At 42.7% G+C, this 18,011-nt stretch overlaps 1 protein-coding gene across 2 annotated transcripts; it reads right to left on the bottom strand.

Annotated features, from left to right (window-relative positions):
- Window positions 1–805: 805 nt before the first annotated feature.
- Window positions 806–15,256, bottom strand: mgarpb (mitochondria localized glutamic acid rich protein b). 2 transcript variants are annotated; one of them, XM_030730508.1, is made up of 7 exons: window positions 15,101–15,256; window positions 12,242–12,339; window positions 10,658–10,730; window positions 7,054–7,371; window positions 4,312–5,157; window positions 1,761–1,824; window positions 806–1,469 (listed from the first exon to the last, which is right to left on the bottom strand). In XM_030730508.1, exons 1-6 carry the CDS (start codon window positions 15,171–15,173, stop codon window positions 1,778–1,780), a joined length of 1,455 nt encoding a protein of 484 aa, XP_030586368.1. In that variant the 5' UTR covers window positions 15,174–15,256; the 3' UTR covers window positions 806–1,469; window positions 1,761–1,777. The 2 variants fall into 2 exon arrangements, with proteins under 2 accessions (XP_030586368.1, XP_030586369.1); XM_030730509.1 differs by lacking the exon at window positions 1,761–1,824.
- Between the last annotated feature and the right edge of the window lie 2,755 nt (window positions 15,257–18,011).

The raw sequence follows: 18,011 nt of genomic DNA, 5'->3' as shown, positions 1-18,011 counted from the left end.
GTGAGGGGAGGGACATAGATCGACAGCTTCACTTTCATGCTCAGCTCCCTTCACCACAACAGATCAGCAGATGATCCATTTATCAAGCTCCTGCTCCACTTTCCCCTCACTCACGAACAAGACCCTGAGATTTAGTACTTAAACTCCTCCACTTGGCACAACAACTTGCCCCTCACCCAGAGCGAGCACTCCACCCAGGCTTGGAGGAGCTAATTTTCATTCCCAGTGTGACCTGGAGATCACCACCCGACAAAGCCAACAGAACCACATCATCCACAAAAAGCAGAGACGAGATCCTGCAGCCATAAAAGTGGAAGCCTTGCTCTACTTAGCTGCCCATAAAAATTATGAACATAATCCATCATGCTGGTAATCCAGTCATATATTCCAGTTTGAGTTTCTGCTTAGGTGTCTGGAGTTTTATGCTAATTTGAGTTCTGGATTCCTGTTTTGATGCTGTTATCATTCTGATCATGTTGAGCTTTAATTTTAAGCCTCTCGCCCAGGGACAACTGGAATAGACTTGAGGCCCCCTGCAACTGAATAAGCTAAAGAAGATGGATGGATGGATGGATGGATGGATGGATGGATGTATGGGTGGGTGGATGGATGGATGAATGGATGGGTGGGTGGATGGATGGGTGGATGGATGGATGGATGGATGGATGGATGGATGGATGGATGGATGGATGGATGGATGGATGGATGGATGAATGGATGGGTGGGTGGATGGATGGGTGGATGGGTGGATGGATGGATGGATGGGTGGGTGGATGGGTGGATGGATGGATGGATGGATGGATGGATGGGTGGGTGGGTGGATGGATGAATGGATGGGTGGGTGGATGGATGGGTGGATGGGTGGATGGATGGATGGATGGGTGGATGGGTGGTTTAGTCCCCCCGTGTTTCTCTGTGTGTTTCTTCCTGTGTTTATACCTTTGTCCTGCAGTGTTCCCTTTCCTCTGTCTTATAAATATAAATAAATAACGTTAAATAAATAAACTTTATATAAATAAAGTTATTATGTGTATGTTATTATGTCAGCTAATATGAGCAGGTAAATGACACTGAGGCGGACGCCCACTTATCTATAAAATTATCTATAATAATTACCAATTATCTATAAAAGTAGTCTATCACACAGTATTACAATACAATATAATGTTACAGTAACACAAACCCACTTCCACTGCCTACTAAAACACCTTTAAAGTCTCAGCTGATCATGAAAGGTTTTGCAACAGTGGCACCTAGAGGACATGGTGGGAATCACCTCACAAACACTAATACAGAAGACAACGCTTCAGAAAGGACACGTGGGTCAGTTACACCTGTGACTACCTCTATTCATGTTTTTTGATTTCCGCTGGTCGCTCCGGCTTGATTGACAGATAGGTGAGTGTTGTGGAAGGCACACCGTCTGTCTCGTCACGACTGGACCGTCACCACCACCGTCGCCTCCATGGCTGCGAGAAAACAAGCACAACTTTAATTTACAGGAGCCAGAAATGCATTTATTCAGTGTGCACGACTGTAGGATTTTGCGATCTATATTTTCTAGAGTTTAAAAAGTAGAATGGACATTTAAGTCACAGCTATGCAGCTTTGACTACATCTTCTAAAACAGGAAGGAGAGAAAAGTGTTCCTTACTGTGCATAAAACAATAATCTCTGAAACTTTAATTCTAACTGTAGATGTCCATTCTACTGTCTCTAGTTCAAAACACAGTCAGCTGTGTACAGCTGCGCTGCTTTACCTGTAGTAACTGTAACATTACATCACTGAGCAGCGTTTTACAGTCAGGCTGGACACTTTTGTCTCTGTGGATACAGGCAGAAATACATCTGGTCAGAGCCAAATACAGGGAAGACCTCACTGCTGTCTGTGCTTGTTTCTGAGGGCAAAGCTGAACAGGAATAAATCAGTTTTACTCTGGGAGGGCTCACAAAGTTTTGATGAGTGGTGGCAAGAAGGCCGTTAGGAAGCCAGTGTGTGACTGAAGGCCTCATATCAGACATGTTTATTGAGTGGGTTTTATATGTTCTGTAGGCCAACTAGTTAATTTTTTAATTTTTGGCCATGCCTGGTTTAGGTTTAGTCAGCTATGGTGGCCAGAATAGAAGAGTTAAACTAAAGAGAAATCCTCCTTTGGTCTTGCTCTTGAACTGAGTTTAATTTTTCCTCACAGAGTCTGCAGCCTGCCTGTTGGCTGCACTTTGAGAATCCTGGGTTTCGCCCTGCTGTGGTCTTTCCTTATTTTAGGAGCCTGGTATCGCTCACTGCCGTGGTCCCACGAATGAGTTGTGTTATGTTTTGGATTCTTGGTTAATATATTTGAGTTTTTGTTTCTTTTTCCATTCTAACGTTTGTTGAATTTTTGGATTCCTGTTTTGATTTCTTGATTTTTCTGCACATTCTGGTTCCTGTTTGGATTTTGTTTGATGCTCCGCTCTGATTTAATTGGCCTCCCATCTCCTGTTTATGGCACCCTCATTGTTTCCTTCTCTTTCTTGTCTCTGCATCTGTTCCTTTGACCTCCTGTATTTCGTGTTAGTCTTTTGGCCATTTCCTGTTTTACTTTGACAATTTGAAGAAAAAGTATTTGCCCCCATTTCTTTGTTTTTTTTGCATATTTGTCACACTTAAGTGTTTCCTACTCTCCAAAGATAACCCGAGTATATACAAAATGCAGTCTTAAAATGATGATTTCATTTATTAAGAGAAAAAAGTTATCCTAACCTTGGCAGCAAGAACTGCAATCAAACGTGTGATAACTGGCAGTGAGCCTTTCACATCACTGTGGAGGACTTTTGGCCCACTCTTCTTTGCAGAATTGTTTTAATTCAGCCACATTGGAGGGTTTTAGCATAAACGACCCGTTTAAGGTCTGATTTAAGTCTGGACTTTGACTCAACCACCCCCAAACAGAGGTGGACCTGCTGGTGTGTTTCAGATCATTGTCCAGCTGCAGGACGTGAACTGATGGACGGACGTTCTCCTTCAGGAGTTTCTGATAGACAGCAGAATTCATTCCATCAGTTACGGAAAGTCGTGCAGGTCCTGAAATGTTAGTTTTGTGCAGATGTAACGGGACTCAAACCTTCTAAAACGTTCTGCTTTTGTCTCGTCAGTCCACGGAATATTTTCCCCAAACTCTCGGGGATCATCGAGATGTTTTTTGGTAAATGTGAGACGTGCCTTTGTGCTCGTTTTGGTCAGCGGACCTTCGATGCCATCTTTGCCCAGTCTCTTTCTAATGGTTGAATCATGAACTCTGACCTTAACCGGGGCAGGTGAGGTCTGCAGTCCTTTAGATGTTGTTCTGGGTTCTTTTGTGACCTCCTGGATGCGTCGTCGATGCGCTCTGGGAGTAATTTTGGTAGGCCGGCTGCTCCTGGGAAGGTTCACCACTGTTCCAGGTTTTCTCCATTTGTGGCTAACGGCTCTCGCTGTGGTTCGCTCGAGTCTCAAAGCCTTAGAGATGGCTTTGTAACCCTTTCCAGACCGATAGATGTCAGCGACTTTGTTTCTCAGCTGTTTCGTTCATGATGTGTTGCTTTATGAGCTTCTATTTAAGAGATTTCTTGATTCGGCAGCTCTGGCAGTAATCAGGCCTGGGTGTGGCTCAGCTTTCCAAAAATGTGGTTAATCAATTCATGATTTAACAACAAACTAAGAAGGGGGTAAATACTTTTTCGCAGCACTGTAAGTTCCCCTTTGTCTCTCGTTTTGTTAGGTTTTGGTCAGCTGTTATGTTTTGTTTGGGCAGTTAGTTTGTTTGTGATGTAAGATTTGAGTTTTTGTCTAATTGTTTTGGATTTTGGGACAAACTAAAGCATATTTGCTTCAAAACTACACCGTGTTCCTCGTGCCTAACCAGCTCTGTCCCTCACAGTCACCATAAAAATATTTTTAACACCTAAATTGTTTTCTTCTTTTTTCTGTTAGTATAGTATAATATATGTATGTATATGTACAGCATTTATAACCACTTATCTGGTCAATTAGCAGGTTGCCATTGATTGGGAGGTGTGCTGTGCCTGATGGAAAGTACACTTCAGCCTCTGCAGCCTCCAAACTCATCACCAAAACTTTCATACTGTTTCTTTTGGGTCCATGATTTTCATTTTATAAACTCATCGAGATCCACAGATCCTTCACTGATCAAGAGCTTTTACTTGAAATCACTGCACTGGGGGGGATTAACTGAATATTTTGAATATTAAATATTTTAAAATTGAATATACTGTATATTATGCAGCATTTCAGCTAAAACAGTGTTTAAGTGGAGGTGTGTTTGTTCTTACTTTGTGCGGAGCCCGCCTCCTTGGCTTCATGTGAAGTGTCCACACCTCCATCAGTGACCAGCTCCTCTCCTACAGCAGCAGGTGGCGCCACCTCCTCTCCTGCTGAGGGAGCAGCGTGGCAGGAGTGGCAGGGTTTCTCTGCATGAAGAGGAGATCCTGATGTCAGCTTTGCGTCTGCAGGTGAAAGAACCTCCAGGTCTGCCCCAACGGAGGCTGCTGCCAACTGAGTCGTGCCCACAGCAGCTTCAACTGTCTCCTCTGCAGATGTTTCAGCTGCTGCCTCACCAGCAGGTGCAATCTCATCTGGTGAGCTCTCATCCACTGGAGCAGCTTCAGCAGTACTTGTGGCCTCCTCAGCAGGAGCAGCATCTTCAGAGGAGATAGCATCCTCAGCGGGAGCAGCATCTTCAGAGGAGATAGCGTCCTCAGCAGGAGCAGCATCTTCAGGGGAGATGGCCTCCTCAGGAGCAGCATCTTCAGCCTCGGGCTCATCCACTGTGGGGGTTGAAGATGTCGTTTCCTGAGGATGAGATCCAACCGCTGCCTCTTCCTCTCCTGCTCTTACAACTTCTTCAGCAGCTGGAATCTGTGCATCTTCTGCACCAGCTCCTTCCTCATCCTCTTCAGACTTCAGCTCCTCCTCACCCTCTACAACAGCTGCTCCTTCGGATGCTTCCTTGGCCAACGCTTCCAGGGCTTCGGCTTCGAGCACCTCATGTCCCTTTCCTTCACCTTCTATTTGTCGGACAGCCTCCACCAGACTGTTCTCACCAACAGAAGCTGCAGCAATGTCAGTTGTAGAGCTGGCCAAGATCTTCACGGCTGCGAACAGATCTGGCACGGACTCTGATTGAGGGAAAAGACAGGCGGCAATGGCTGAGAAAGGTTTCCTACCAGAAATTCCTCTAGTTGTTAAAAATAAACAGAACTGCTTTAATCTCTACTTTAACCTTTGCACCGGATCAAACGTGTGACTGGAGTGTGATCTAAACGGGCGTTGTGGTTATTTAAAACCTTTAAATGACATTTGAACCCTTCTTTGCCCATTTGTGTTTGTGTGAATATAAGAATTATATCATTTATGATATGCTGTGCTACTTTACTTAAGGTCCACCTATCTTGACCAGGTATTCATCACTGGATGCTCTACAGTCACCACAGGTTCAGGCACTCTACAGACCACCCACCCTGTACATGCTCCTCAAACATCTGCATACGCAACATGTTGAGCACTTCAAAACATCCTTATTGGTTTTAATTTTGTGTTCAATACAGTATCCTCTAAACTGGTTTTGTACCCATAATCACTTATTGATTCTTTTCCAAATAAATTTTATTCCTTTTTTTGGTCTGTAATAGGAGTCAAAACTCATCCCTGGTTTTCCACACAGAGCATCAAGCATTAGTCATGACCTCTCTGTGAGGCAGCAATAAACTGCACTAGAGTGGCTGAAAAAATATAAACATGCAGACTTTTTTTTTTAAAGATAATATAACTTTATGCATTTGTAACCATGTGGTTGTGTTTGCATTTAAGTCTTTTCCCAAACATCTCTTTCTGCTCATCTTTGTGCGAGTGGGAAAGAGATCGCTGTAAAGCCTGACAGGAGCATGAACATGGAGCAGGGTTCTTCAGGAAAGGGATTTTTACAGGGAGAAAAATAATAATGGTGTGGAGCAACAAGCAAAAGCATCTGAGAGACTAGAAATTTTTTTTTTTTTAGAAATGTAAACAACAGGAATCTAAAAAATACACAAAAATACAGTACTGGACCTGTCAGAACTTTGTCTTTATTGCAACTGTATCAAAGACAATTATCAATGTGCAGACATGAAGGCAAACGCATTTCCTGTAGTGTTTCCTGAAAGACTGAAGCTTCAGAGCAAAAGAGGAAAGAGCAGACGTGTCTTAACACGAAGAAAAAATGGATTTGAAGTTTTAGGAAAAGAACTGATGATGAAATAGAGACGTGTCAGGTACATGAAGTGAGTGAAGGATGGTGTAGCTGTAGAAGAATAAGATGGATGTGTGGTGATGAAGATGATAAAGCCTCTTACTGCATGAGATTTAAAAAAATCAAGACTGAAACGTAAAGGAAGTTTAAACCGTGTCTCACTCTGCAGAGCTGTGCAAAAAGGATTTTAGAGGCTGAGAACACCAGACGGGCACTGCAGTCTGCTAAAGAAGAGCCAACGGGATTCAGGTCAGGCTTCACAGTGAGTTTAAATGCTGAGAGAAAACACGGCTGAAGCGCTCTTTAAACCTGTGATCTCTATTCACTAACGGAACAAGACAGGAGGCTGTCCGGTTTAAAGGCCGCTTAGAATCAGATTTTACACAGAACATTAGTTATCGACTCAATTCCAAATTAAAGATTGGATTTTTTCCTTTTAACAACAGAATTCCTAAACAGACAGAGTTTTCCAAACTGGCTCCAACCACACAGATTAATACCAGATGTTTTGGATGTGAAGGATGAGGAGAGCTAAGGGAAGGAGGGCAACTGAAAGCTGGACTGATGAACCCCAAACTGATAATTTTTAACAACCAAAACTGAGAACTAATTTTTTTTCCTCTCCATTAAAAACAGGGTTAATAAGTCCTTTTTCCCGGGGTGGGGAGGAGGGACAAGGCACATCCAGCTGGGTGAACTATCGAGCCATCACAGCTCTACGCGGCCACCTCTGCAGCAGGGGCAGCCTCGGCTTCAGCAGAGGGAGCGGGATCTACTGCTGCCGTACCAGTGCTTTCTGCTACCAGTGCCTCTGCCGGTGCCTCCACAGCTGCTTCGAGAACCACCTGTGCTTCCGCAGGTGGAGCGGCTTCTTCTGTGTCTGCTGACTCAGCTGCTGCCTCAGTAACGACCACCTCAGAGACCGCGGCGGCTTCCGCTTCTTCAGACGCAGCTTCCGCAACAGGCTCGGCGGATGTCTCTGCCACAGGTTCTGCAGTAGCAGGGGCAGACTCGGCGGCGACCTCAGCAGCAGGTGCTTCCTCCTCCACTGGTGCAGGTTCAGCTGCAGGTGGAGCTGCTTCTGGTGCTGCTGTCTCTGAAGGAGCTGCAAAGTAAGAAGCCAGGAAGAGAAATATTACTTGTTAGCTAGGCGATGCTTCATAGATCTTTGGTTGGATCAAGCATTAGCCTCTGGAGATGAAAGTTGAAGGCAACTGTGGAAATGCCATAAAATGCAGTTCCACAGTTTTTGCAATGTCCATGCGGTGCTCGTCATTTATGACTTCAGAGTGCCAGCAAAAGCTCCAGCAAACACCCACCCATCTGTGCATTAAAAGCTATTCGATCTGAGACGTGTAGCAACATTTAAAGAAGGGTTAAAGGTCAAAAGTTTAGGTTTTAAAGGTCTAAAAGGTAAGACAGCTGCTGGTAAAACTGTCAACATGATGAGCAAAGTGAAGGATAATCCTTAATCCTAACATGTCAGTGAGGGACAGAAATACACTACTACCACTCGTATAACTGCTTATTGAAGATGCTGGTGACCAGAAACCTGCTGCTGCTAACACAGAGCAGCAAAGGGGGAAAATATAATCCAGGCTCAGTGGGACTACAGTCAGCATTTACCTCCAAAAAGGGACCATAATTTAACAAAATGAATATAATGTTGTATTAAATAGCACTGTAATGATTGAGATCATAAACCCATCAGGAAAATATGTTCTGGAGTTGTAAGTCAAGCAAGAAGTAGGCTCATTTTCTCAGATTTCTGTACAACAGAGCACTTCGCTCTCAGACTGCTGGCTTACTTGTGGTTCCTAGGATACTTAAGAGTAGAATGGGAGGCAGAGCCTTCAGCTTTCAGGCCCCTCTTCTGTGGAACCAGCTTCCAGCTTGGATTCAGGAGACAGACACCCTCTCTATTTTTAAGATTAGCAGATGACCCCCCCTCCCTGAGCCTGGTTCTGCTGGAGGTTTCTTCCTGTTAAAAGGGAGTTTTTCCTTCCCACTGTCACCAAGTGCTGCTCATAGGGGGTCGTTTTGACTGTTGGATTTTCTTTGTATTATTGTAGGATCTTTACCTTACAACATAAAGCACCTTGAGACGACACTGTTTGTTGCGATTTGGTGTTATATAAATAAAACTGTATTGAATTGAAGTGTCACAACTAGGCAACTCACCCCCTACTGGCCATATGAAAGAATGCAGGTTTAACACACTTCCACCTGGAAGCTACGTCCAATTTTTGTGTCTGTTTTTTTTTTCAGCTCAGTTGGTGCCAAGATGCTTGTAAGACCTTACAACATTATGAATTCTAGTTGATATGATAATAAAGAGCTGCATCATTAAAGAGAAACTCTGCAGTAACAATACATTGCATATCAATACCAGTTGATCAAAACAGCCATACTGTAGGAGCTATTTATTAGTTATTATTTATGATATGATAATAAGGGCACATGAGAGCGACCTTTTTAACAAGCTCTGTAATGGTACTCGGTGACATGTAGTCACATTAATGTGTAACGATAACTTGATCATTTCTGCTTTTGTTCATTCAGTTCATTAAAGACCAGAAGTGATTCACTCGCCCTCACTGTAAAAAGCAGCACTATGACCTCTTATTTCTGACTGAAAACAAACCTGAAAGGCTGCATGATCACAACTGAGCCACCCACAGCAGCTGCTCATCACCACTACAGGACGGCGAGCGGCTCCGGGCGCAGAGCCACGAGCTCGCCGGGCTGAGTAGACAAAAAAATTTGCAGACGGAAATCAAAACAGACGGGCCGATGAAGCCATTCAGAGCGATCGGTCTACCGTGAGGCTGGTGCAGCCGGAATCAGCCCTGAAATACATTCAGTTCTTCTTTTCTGCCTCGTCTTTCTTCACCTCTGAGACCTCATATGACAACATCTTGGCACAATTTAACTCATTACTGACCAGCAGGAGTTACTTAGTAACGCGTTATTCTAATCTGAGCACTTTTGACAGGTTGCTGTGCCATAAAGTGATTCAGATGTTTCTGTGTGTTTTTATGTGTAATGTCTTTGCTTATAATGGTAAATAGAGTGCAGTCTGCATGATTTATAAAAGGGCTTATTTATAAAATGAAGAAATAACCTGTTTTGCAAGAATCTCTTTAGAAGTCTGTGTTATTGTACCTACTTTGTAATCAATCCAGAGCTTTTTGGCCACTTAAAATATCTTTATAAAATCGTTATATATGTTGTGACTTCTGCAGCCTTCTGAGCCAGATGTTTAAAAAGACATTTTTAATGTCAATGACAGTTTTTACCTTGATAAAAACAAACATATAAAAGTGCAGGTTCTACCTTATGGTAGAAATGCTCTTTCTCTCTCAAAATGACCTGATATCATTCATGAGAGATATGTCTGAAACATGTTTCCCAGATTATAGGTCAACAAGTCATTTACAGCCGTTTAAATAAAGGAAATAATTTTTTTGGTAAATAATGGAAATTGCTTTTTGGCACAACACCGGCAGCTGTTGAATGTAACGAATAAAGTAACTTATAATCTAACTTAGTTACTTCTAAAATTACGTAATCAATAAAGTAACTAAGTTACTTTTTAACGGAGTGATCAGTAATCAGAAATCAGATTACTTTTCAGGTTACCTATGCCATCACTGCTGGCCAGCGCACAAGCAAAAATATAGGTCTGAAATCGAGGTCGTATTTTGTTTGTCTGACAGCCAAAGAAAAACTGAACACCTTCTTCTGCATGGTGGGGTCAATCTTTCAAAAATGGGGAAACACTGTAAAAGTGATCAAAAGCCCTGAAATACATTCTGCCACACATTTTTCATGTGCCATAAAATGGTTTAAATATATATATATATATAAAAACCAGGAAGCATGTGTGCAGGTCCCCTGTAATAAAGTATCAAGACAGAGTGAAGACCAACCCAAGGAGCACTTCACAGAGATCTCAAAGTAAAAACACCAACTGTAACTGATCAATAACTTTAATGGGAATTTAGTAATTAGTAAATATTACATAACTCTGATAACATGAATCATAATAACTTTTGGTGGTCTCTCTCTTATTCGCTTGTATGAAGCCCACATAATCACATCAAAAATATGTCCCAGGTTTTGGTTCATATCTGAGTGCCAAACTAATGCATCAAGACTACGTTAGCATGCTGATGTTTGATGTTTGAATCTTATTGCCATGAGTAGGAGCTTCACATCCTGGATAAATAAAAGGTTTTTAAATCATTTAATTTACAAGAAATGAGTGTTTTGAGCTACACATCAGATCTTTGTGTCTTGTCAGTGCAGGGTGTGTGGCTTGGACAGTGTCATGTTGAGAAAGCTGAGTTTTGTGTGTGTGTGTGTGTGTGCGTGAGAGAGCAGCTGACCCTTTGCCGTGGAGCCCATGTTGGCGAGTCTTTCCTCGTAACGCTCGGTGTCACCGTTGACTGTCTTGTACGCCTGAGAGAAACAGAGCAGATTCGTACTCATCACCAACGGTTCCAGCTTTACAGAATTCGACCTCATGCTGACATTTTGTCCAAAGTGGACCAACACGGTCAAACACACTTGTTTGTTTTGCCAAGAGCCTGACTGCAAATCAGGCCAAACAATGACTGCAAAAGGAGAGATTGTCAGAAAGCAGAAAGAGCCTCCTTTGTCCCATCCGGTGACAGAGCTGTGGTAACGTCTGCAGACTGAGCTGGATTCACGCTGCATGATAACTGGCTCCCAGTTTGCAGAAGCAAAGTGAAGCAGCTTATGGTCCTGGTTCTGAATCACTGTAAACTTGGTTTGATTGATTTCCACCTGTGCTTATTAAAAGTACAGGATAAATGGATAAATGACAGCTTCTGATAAACACATAGGCTTTATATAAAAGATGGACACAGCCACCCATTGGTTAGTGAAGTCTCATAATGGAGTGACAAACGGGGGGAAACGGGGGGAAATCAAGGACACTCAACGCTCATTGACTTGTGATAGCCAATGAGCAAATCACTGGGTAATCTTCTTTCTGACTCTAATAATAACATAATTTATAAAATTAACTTATCTAATTCAAAATAACCAGAAATGAGCAACTAAGCCCACAAATGAATGGGGAGAAGAAAGCAGAGAGTTGCCCCCTGCTGACCATTAAACAGAATGCAGTCTGAAGTCACTGCCGCTTTGTCCATGTTTTACACAAAAACTTGAGGTTTTTGCACAATGCAATGAGACAAGTGAGCAGTGTTGTTACTTTCCCCCATTTAGTTCAAGATAAAATAGCAAAAACATATATGTCTCTGCATATATCAAACACTCAAAGACCTTTATTCTGTAAGAAAACATCATCCTTACCAGATGGTCCTGAATGCCCTTTGATCTAAACCACAGACTTATTTTATTTTAACACAGCTATCCAGATAGCTACAGATCCATTGCAGCTAACATGAAACAGGACATAACATATAAGCTTTAAATCTAAGATTATCAAATGTCACTTGCTGAGCAGCCCTTACCTTTGGGCTGCTCCAAATTCTCTATTTGAGACACTTTTTCTACTCCTGGCTCTGTATGATGTCACTTAGAGCAGATATCCCTAATATGGTCATTTCTGGCACACAGGTCCCCGCAGCCTTGTTTACAAGGGACAAAACAATTAAATAAAACTCCTTCACGCTCTCTCACGTAACGCTAACACATCTGTTATTTCGAAATGTTTCGACCAACCATCATCGAAACGTTGTTGTTTCGTCCCTTGTGAACACCAGGGTTAAGCAGCAGGTGACCTGACAACACCTGTTTATATATTATTGAATTAAGTTGTCTACATCAACAGAGCAGTAAACCTCAGAGGAGCAGCACAGGGCGGCTGATCACGGCCTGTACAAACGACAACAAATCATTGTGTGACTTATTTCTAAGTCCTTCTTTGTACCCCCCCTCCAAAATCCCCTGCTTAAAGGAGTCACAGCAGAGATACTCACATAGACGAATGCAGCGGTGAGGCCTCCGCCACACAAAACAAAGTACGTCATGTTGGTGGAGCCGCCGGGAACACCGAAGGCCATGTGTCGAACCGGGGCTGGAGGGAGAGAGGCGCACAAGGGGTGCAAGCTTGTAATAAAGCTATTTATTTATATAAATACACATAATTGCATTTAAAATGAAAATCAGTGGTAATATTTGAGACAAACCACTACAACTCTGATCATTTGTGGGTTTATTTTGTCACTGTCACTCCATCAGAAGCACAAATGGCACGAAGAACAGTGCATTCTGACAGCGTCAACATGTCTCCATCCCTTAATCCAGTTACACAATACAGCTCTGGTCATTTGTAGCAGAGGAGACGGAAAGATTTAGCAGCAGCCAAGCCAAACACTGAATCTTTGCTTAAATTAAACCTCCGGCACACACAGACACTGAAAGACTTCCTGCGCCATGATCTCAGATTTGCATCAAAACAAACAAACACGATCCAGTGGGCTTGAATTCATATGAAACAGTCCTTTAGCGCATATCAGGATTTTTTGGCAAAGGTTTCTTAATAGGCTGCTATTGTTGTGCCGGTGGACAGGTGAGTGTGGCTGCAAAAAAGATCAGCTGGTGTTTAAAGGATTGCCAGTGGTGTGTGATGAGGGGGCCATGAATAAAAACACCGTGCATCCCAAACACTGCCTCGGTCTAATCTCTTCCTACCAGGAACCCCACCCACACACACACACACACACACAACTCTACAAAAGAGCACAGTGTGGAGCATTTCCCACCCCTCTTTGTTTGTGTGTGTTCATGCAAATCAGAATCCATCATGTCACTTTTGATTTTTCCACTGACTTGAATTTAAACTTGTATGATTATTCTTTGTCGTTCAGCACATTCTTCACCAGTCACTGATTTTCACAGAGCTGAAACTGGTTTAATCAGTTGAGGTTGTTTAAAGACTGCAAACAGAGCTGTCTGTGCCTGCAGAGCTCCACCTCAGCTCAATAAACCAAACAACAACAACAGCAAAAAAACAATGCACTGTCCTGGAGCGCACATTTCTCTTATAAACGTCACTTTATCCTCACAACTTAGGCAGAGCTGCACAGAATGAATGCCCTGAAAACACTTTGAATTCTTTTCCACATTTTCTGTATTCTGTATTTACCAATATGAACGTGCATACTACTGTTTACAGAAAGTTTCAGATAATGAGGTCAGAATGTATGCAAACAATCCCTGTGAGCCAAACACTCAGTTTCACACGTGTGTTTCTACTGTCGGCTCTGTATGATGTCACTGAAAGTGGACGCCCCCAACGTCGTCATCTCAGGTATACAGCTCTGGATGGAAGGATTATTTTGAACCTATGATCAAGCAAAGCTCCACTAAAAATATGAGCATAATGTGGCCCATTTAAAGTGGCTGAAATTACACCATGAAAACACCCGTGCAGATGAACCATCAAAAGAATGATGGTTTAAATGTATCCACAGACTCTCCTTGGCTTCAAAGAGCATTAAACTGAATTTCAACTCACTGTTTAGCTGTTCTGCCTGCACCTGACCAGGTAGGTTTTTCTTTAGTGCCCAAACCCAACCCACCAGTTTTGAGTGAAAGTGAAATTAAAGATAGATAGATAGATAGATAGATAGATAGATAGATAGATAGATAGATAGATAGATAGATAGATAGATAGATAGATAGATAGATAGATAGATAGATAGATAGATAGATAGATAGATAGATAGATAGATAGATAGATACTTTACTGATCCCAAAGGAAATTGTTGCCTGTACGAGAGAACGCAAATGCCCAAATAATAAATCACTCTTTAAACTGCCAGCTCCAAATACAAAGCCTGTCTGATTGAACCTATATGACAGCAGGTAACTGTCTGATGCACCCTCACCTAAACCAGGGTATTTTTAGCAAAGCTGACTCGGCATCTTTGGTTTCTGATTTTAATATTTTAGAGTACGGTGCAAAAGTTGCACTTTGTTTAGCTGAATCACAGGTGAGGAAAACCAAAACAGAGCTGAGGTGTGTCCTGCTGTCTGTGCTCAACCAGCGAAGCCAATAACGTCCTCCCTGCTGCTCTAATACCAATGACACAGCAGCGCCTGGGACGGGGCCTGGACAGGTTATTTATACAGGTAATCACTTAATCCTGGCTGCTGGGTTCAAGCCTGTAAACACAGACACGCATGTCAGGGAACAGCAGACAGGATATCTGACAGAAACATTTGGGTGGTAACTCTAATGCTCAGACCGCTGTGGCCTATAGGACGCAGTGTGTTCAGCTATGTTGTGTAGTTACAAAGTAGCAGCGTCCACCTGCTGTCCTGCTGTTTTTCTTATAACTGAAAGAAAAACTCAAAGCAACCAACAAACAAGCAAAAAAGCAAAAGGTTTGCAGCATTTAGCCATACTTTTCTAAACAGGAAATTAAAGCAGCAGCTTGGCCTCGGGCTGAATTCCACGAGCTCAGATCCCAAACTAAAGGATGATCTGGGACACGCAGGCATGCATGCGTGAAAAGAGAAGCAGTCTGAAATCTCCATCCCTGCACGCACTCCAAACTCAGGCTTTAAATACAAATCCCAATGAAAAACAGATGTTTTGCTCATTAATGGGTTATAAATGCTGTCAGCTAGATAAACGGGATTTTGGACATCCTCCTCGGCTGATCTGCTTCATAAAGAATCGCTTTTAAACTGTTATTTCTCTTCAAATACTGGATTGAAGGCGTTTAAAGTGAACCTGAAATACAAAAAGAAACGCACAAACTTGTTTCCCTCACTGGAAACTCAGCTTAATTGCTCTAATTAAAGTCCCATTAAATAACTTGACTCACTGTATCTGGGTGCGGGCTTAAAAGCCCTCCGTGCCAGCGGCCCGACTCTCTGCCATGCCCGTCTGCAGAACATGTTTGCTCGGTTATCAGCACGTTTTTCCCCCTGAAGGTTTTAAAGAGAAATGATGGAAAGCGCTCAGCCGCTGATTACCAAGGCTGATGGGAAAAGAACACACCCCCCTATTGAAAAGTAGGTAGCGCCACCAGCACGCCCCCTGCAGACGACAATCTAACATAACACAATTAGCAGGGCTGAGGCACCGAAGCACTAAAGACTGAACAGATTGCATAATGCGCACTCTGCACCGAGTGGCAGAGACAAGACAAAAAGACTGGCCTATAAATCAAATCTGGACACCCAAAAAAAACACAAGACCCCACCGTGAAAGTTTAGGATTTCTCCTTCATAATTATTTATAACTTTGCATAAATCTGACAGTAACAATATATATATACACAGCTTATTTAAATCCCAGTGCATATGATCATTTTATTTATATAGCACTGGTTCACAGCAGCAGTTGCTTTATATTCTAGCATAGAAATCCTGAAATATTAAAGCAATCCCTCATGAGCAGCGCTTGGTGATGGTGGGGAGGAAGAACTCCCTTTTGATAGGAAGAGACCTCTGCTGTGAGCAGTTAGGGGATGAGGGGAAGATTAGAGCACAAACATACAAAACACAAATAGACACAAATACAAAAAAACATGGAGAAGTGAGTGCATCATGGGAAGTCCCCCAGCAGTCTGAGCCTTTAGCACCACAACTAAGGGAGGGTCACCTGATCCAGCCCTAACTATGAGCTTTATCATAAAGGAAAGTTTTGAGCCTAATCTTAAAAATAGAGGGTGTCTGTCTCCCGAATCCAAGCTGGGAGCTGGTTCCACAGAAGAGGGGCCTGAAAGCTGAAGGCTCTGCCTCCCATTGTGCATTTAAATACCCTGGGAACCACAAGTAAGCCAGCAGCCTGACAGCAGTATTCTGTTAGGATAAGGGCCTTTAAGATGCTGTGATGGGGACAGATATTTTAAATTAAACTGTTGTTCTTTGCATGGCTGCCAAAGAAGTACACCTGTCAGATGAGCCATGAGAGCCATGCTGCACTTCCTTTCTTCTTTTTTGTGTATTTTAAATCAAATTTTGGATTTAACAGTGAAAAAAAAAATCAGTATGGGAGAAATATGGTCTGTGTTTCTAGTTTCATTCAGCCAGGAAATCCGTTAATGTTTGAATATGAACATGTTTGAAGACCACGGCAGGGACACTGTGATGGAGTCTCCTTACTTAATTTTAATTTATCAAAGATTTTGATGTTTACTTATGATGAAAGCTGCTTTTGTTTAGATAGATCGACTCCTTTACTTATGTCACACAGGCCTAATGAGTCCCGGTCAGTGTTACTATTCAGGAGTTGTTGTTTTTTTATGTTAATAAAACCAGAGCTCCTGTACCTGGTTTAGGAAGAGTTCAAGAGGAAATATGGGATAAAGTCAGTGATTTTACTCTGAGATGTCTGTTTTAAAACCACATCTGCAACGGTGTGTCCTCCTCCGGTTCACCTCCTCCTTGAATTTAGAGAAACCCGTCTACCATTTGGCTGCTGAATGTTGCACCATTGCGACATTTTCATGCATGCACACGCACGCTGCTGGCTCTTCTTCTGCTGCAGGAGCTGCACAAGTCCGGCCTGTTTGTCTTACATCATGTGACAAGCTCTGAATCATCGATTAGGCACGAAGTCGTGAAAACACATGTGATGCACTTTTCCAACGCCCACATCACACACAAGACCGGAGCGTGACTGCTGCGACGTCTGCTGGCAGCCAGGATTAGATGGTGATGTATCATAACAGCACCAGCTGGTAAATTTGACCTTTCCATAATAATGAAGCGCATTCTCAAAACATTTAATCAACCATGTGTTCATAAAGAACCTGAGATGTCTTTAAAAATTTTTTTGATTTTTAAACGTGCAGAATCACAGCTGAAAGGCACAAAACCTTCACATATTTGATGTCTTTGTTATTCCAGCGAACACCTAGATTTAAAAAACACACACCTCCTTCCACACTTGGAAAAGCTGGACTAAATACTGACTTCACTACAGAAGCCCCCCTGGACCCTCTGACGGGCTGCATGTTTGACACCTCTGATCTGGATTGCTAAGTTACGGAGACAGCAGAGGCAGAGACGTCAGCTTTATCTTCCTGAACTAAATGACACAGCGACTCATCACGGTAGATGGAGGCACAGCGACATGGTTAGTGGGTGTGGTTTAGTAGGTACCACACAGTGATACATTTTTCCAAAGGCTGAGTTATTTTGTGGGTGCTCAGAGTGCCATTTAACTCCATCACATCCCAGAGAAGGCCCACACCTCTGCAGCTGATATCTCCAAAAACAGGCAAGTCACATGATGAAAATCCAGACCAGAAGTGTCAAACTTACAGCCCAGTTAGTACTTGCTTACTTTGGTGTACCATGCTAGGCTGATGTCTTTGCTGGTCAGAAGACTGTAAAACCATCAAAAATACAGTAAGAAGCCGTCCACTGTGCCGGATTGGACCCCTGATCTAGGTGCATAAATAGCACCACAGGCCAGAGGTCAACTATGCAAATTGCCTCTTTAAGAGCTCATGATGCCTTCAGGGTTTTGTACCTTGCATTAATGGTGTGCAGTCATATTGGGGGTGTCTGTGGTATCAGTTCCTGCATGCACATTCAGTTTCTGTGAGGAATACAGTGAATATCAGCAGCTAAAGAAGCTGTAAGTTTAATGTGATTTGTGCAAACAAACAATGCCGGCATTCACTGAAAACTGTGCCGCTTAATACGTAAATATAATAATATATCAGTGAACACTGGTATTATTTTTTGTGTGGATAAAGTATGAGGAGAAAGTATGGAGAA

Source organism: Archocentrus centrarchus, chromosome 1 (assembly GCF_007364275.1).
Source record: "Archocentrus centrarchus isolate MPI-CPG fArcCen1 chromosome 1, fArcCen1, whole genome shotgun sequence".
Lineage (NCBI taxonomy): Eukaryota > Metazoa > Chordata > Actinopteri > Cichliformes > Cichlidae > Archocentrus > Archocentrus centrarchus.
This window is presented reverse-complemented; position numbering and strand designations above follow the sequence as displayed.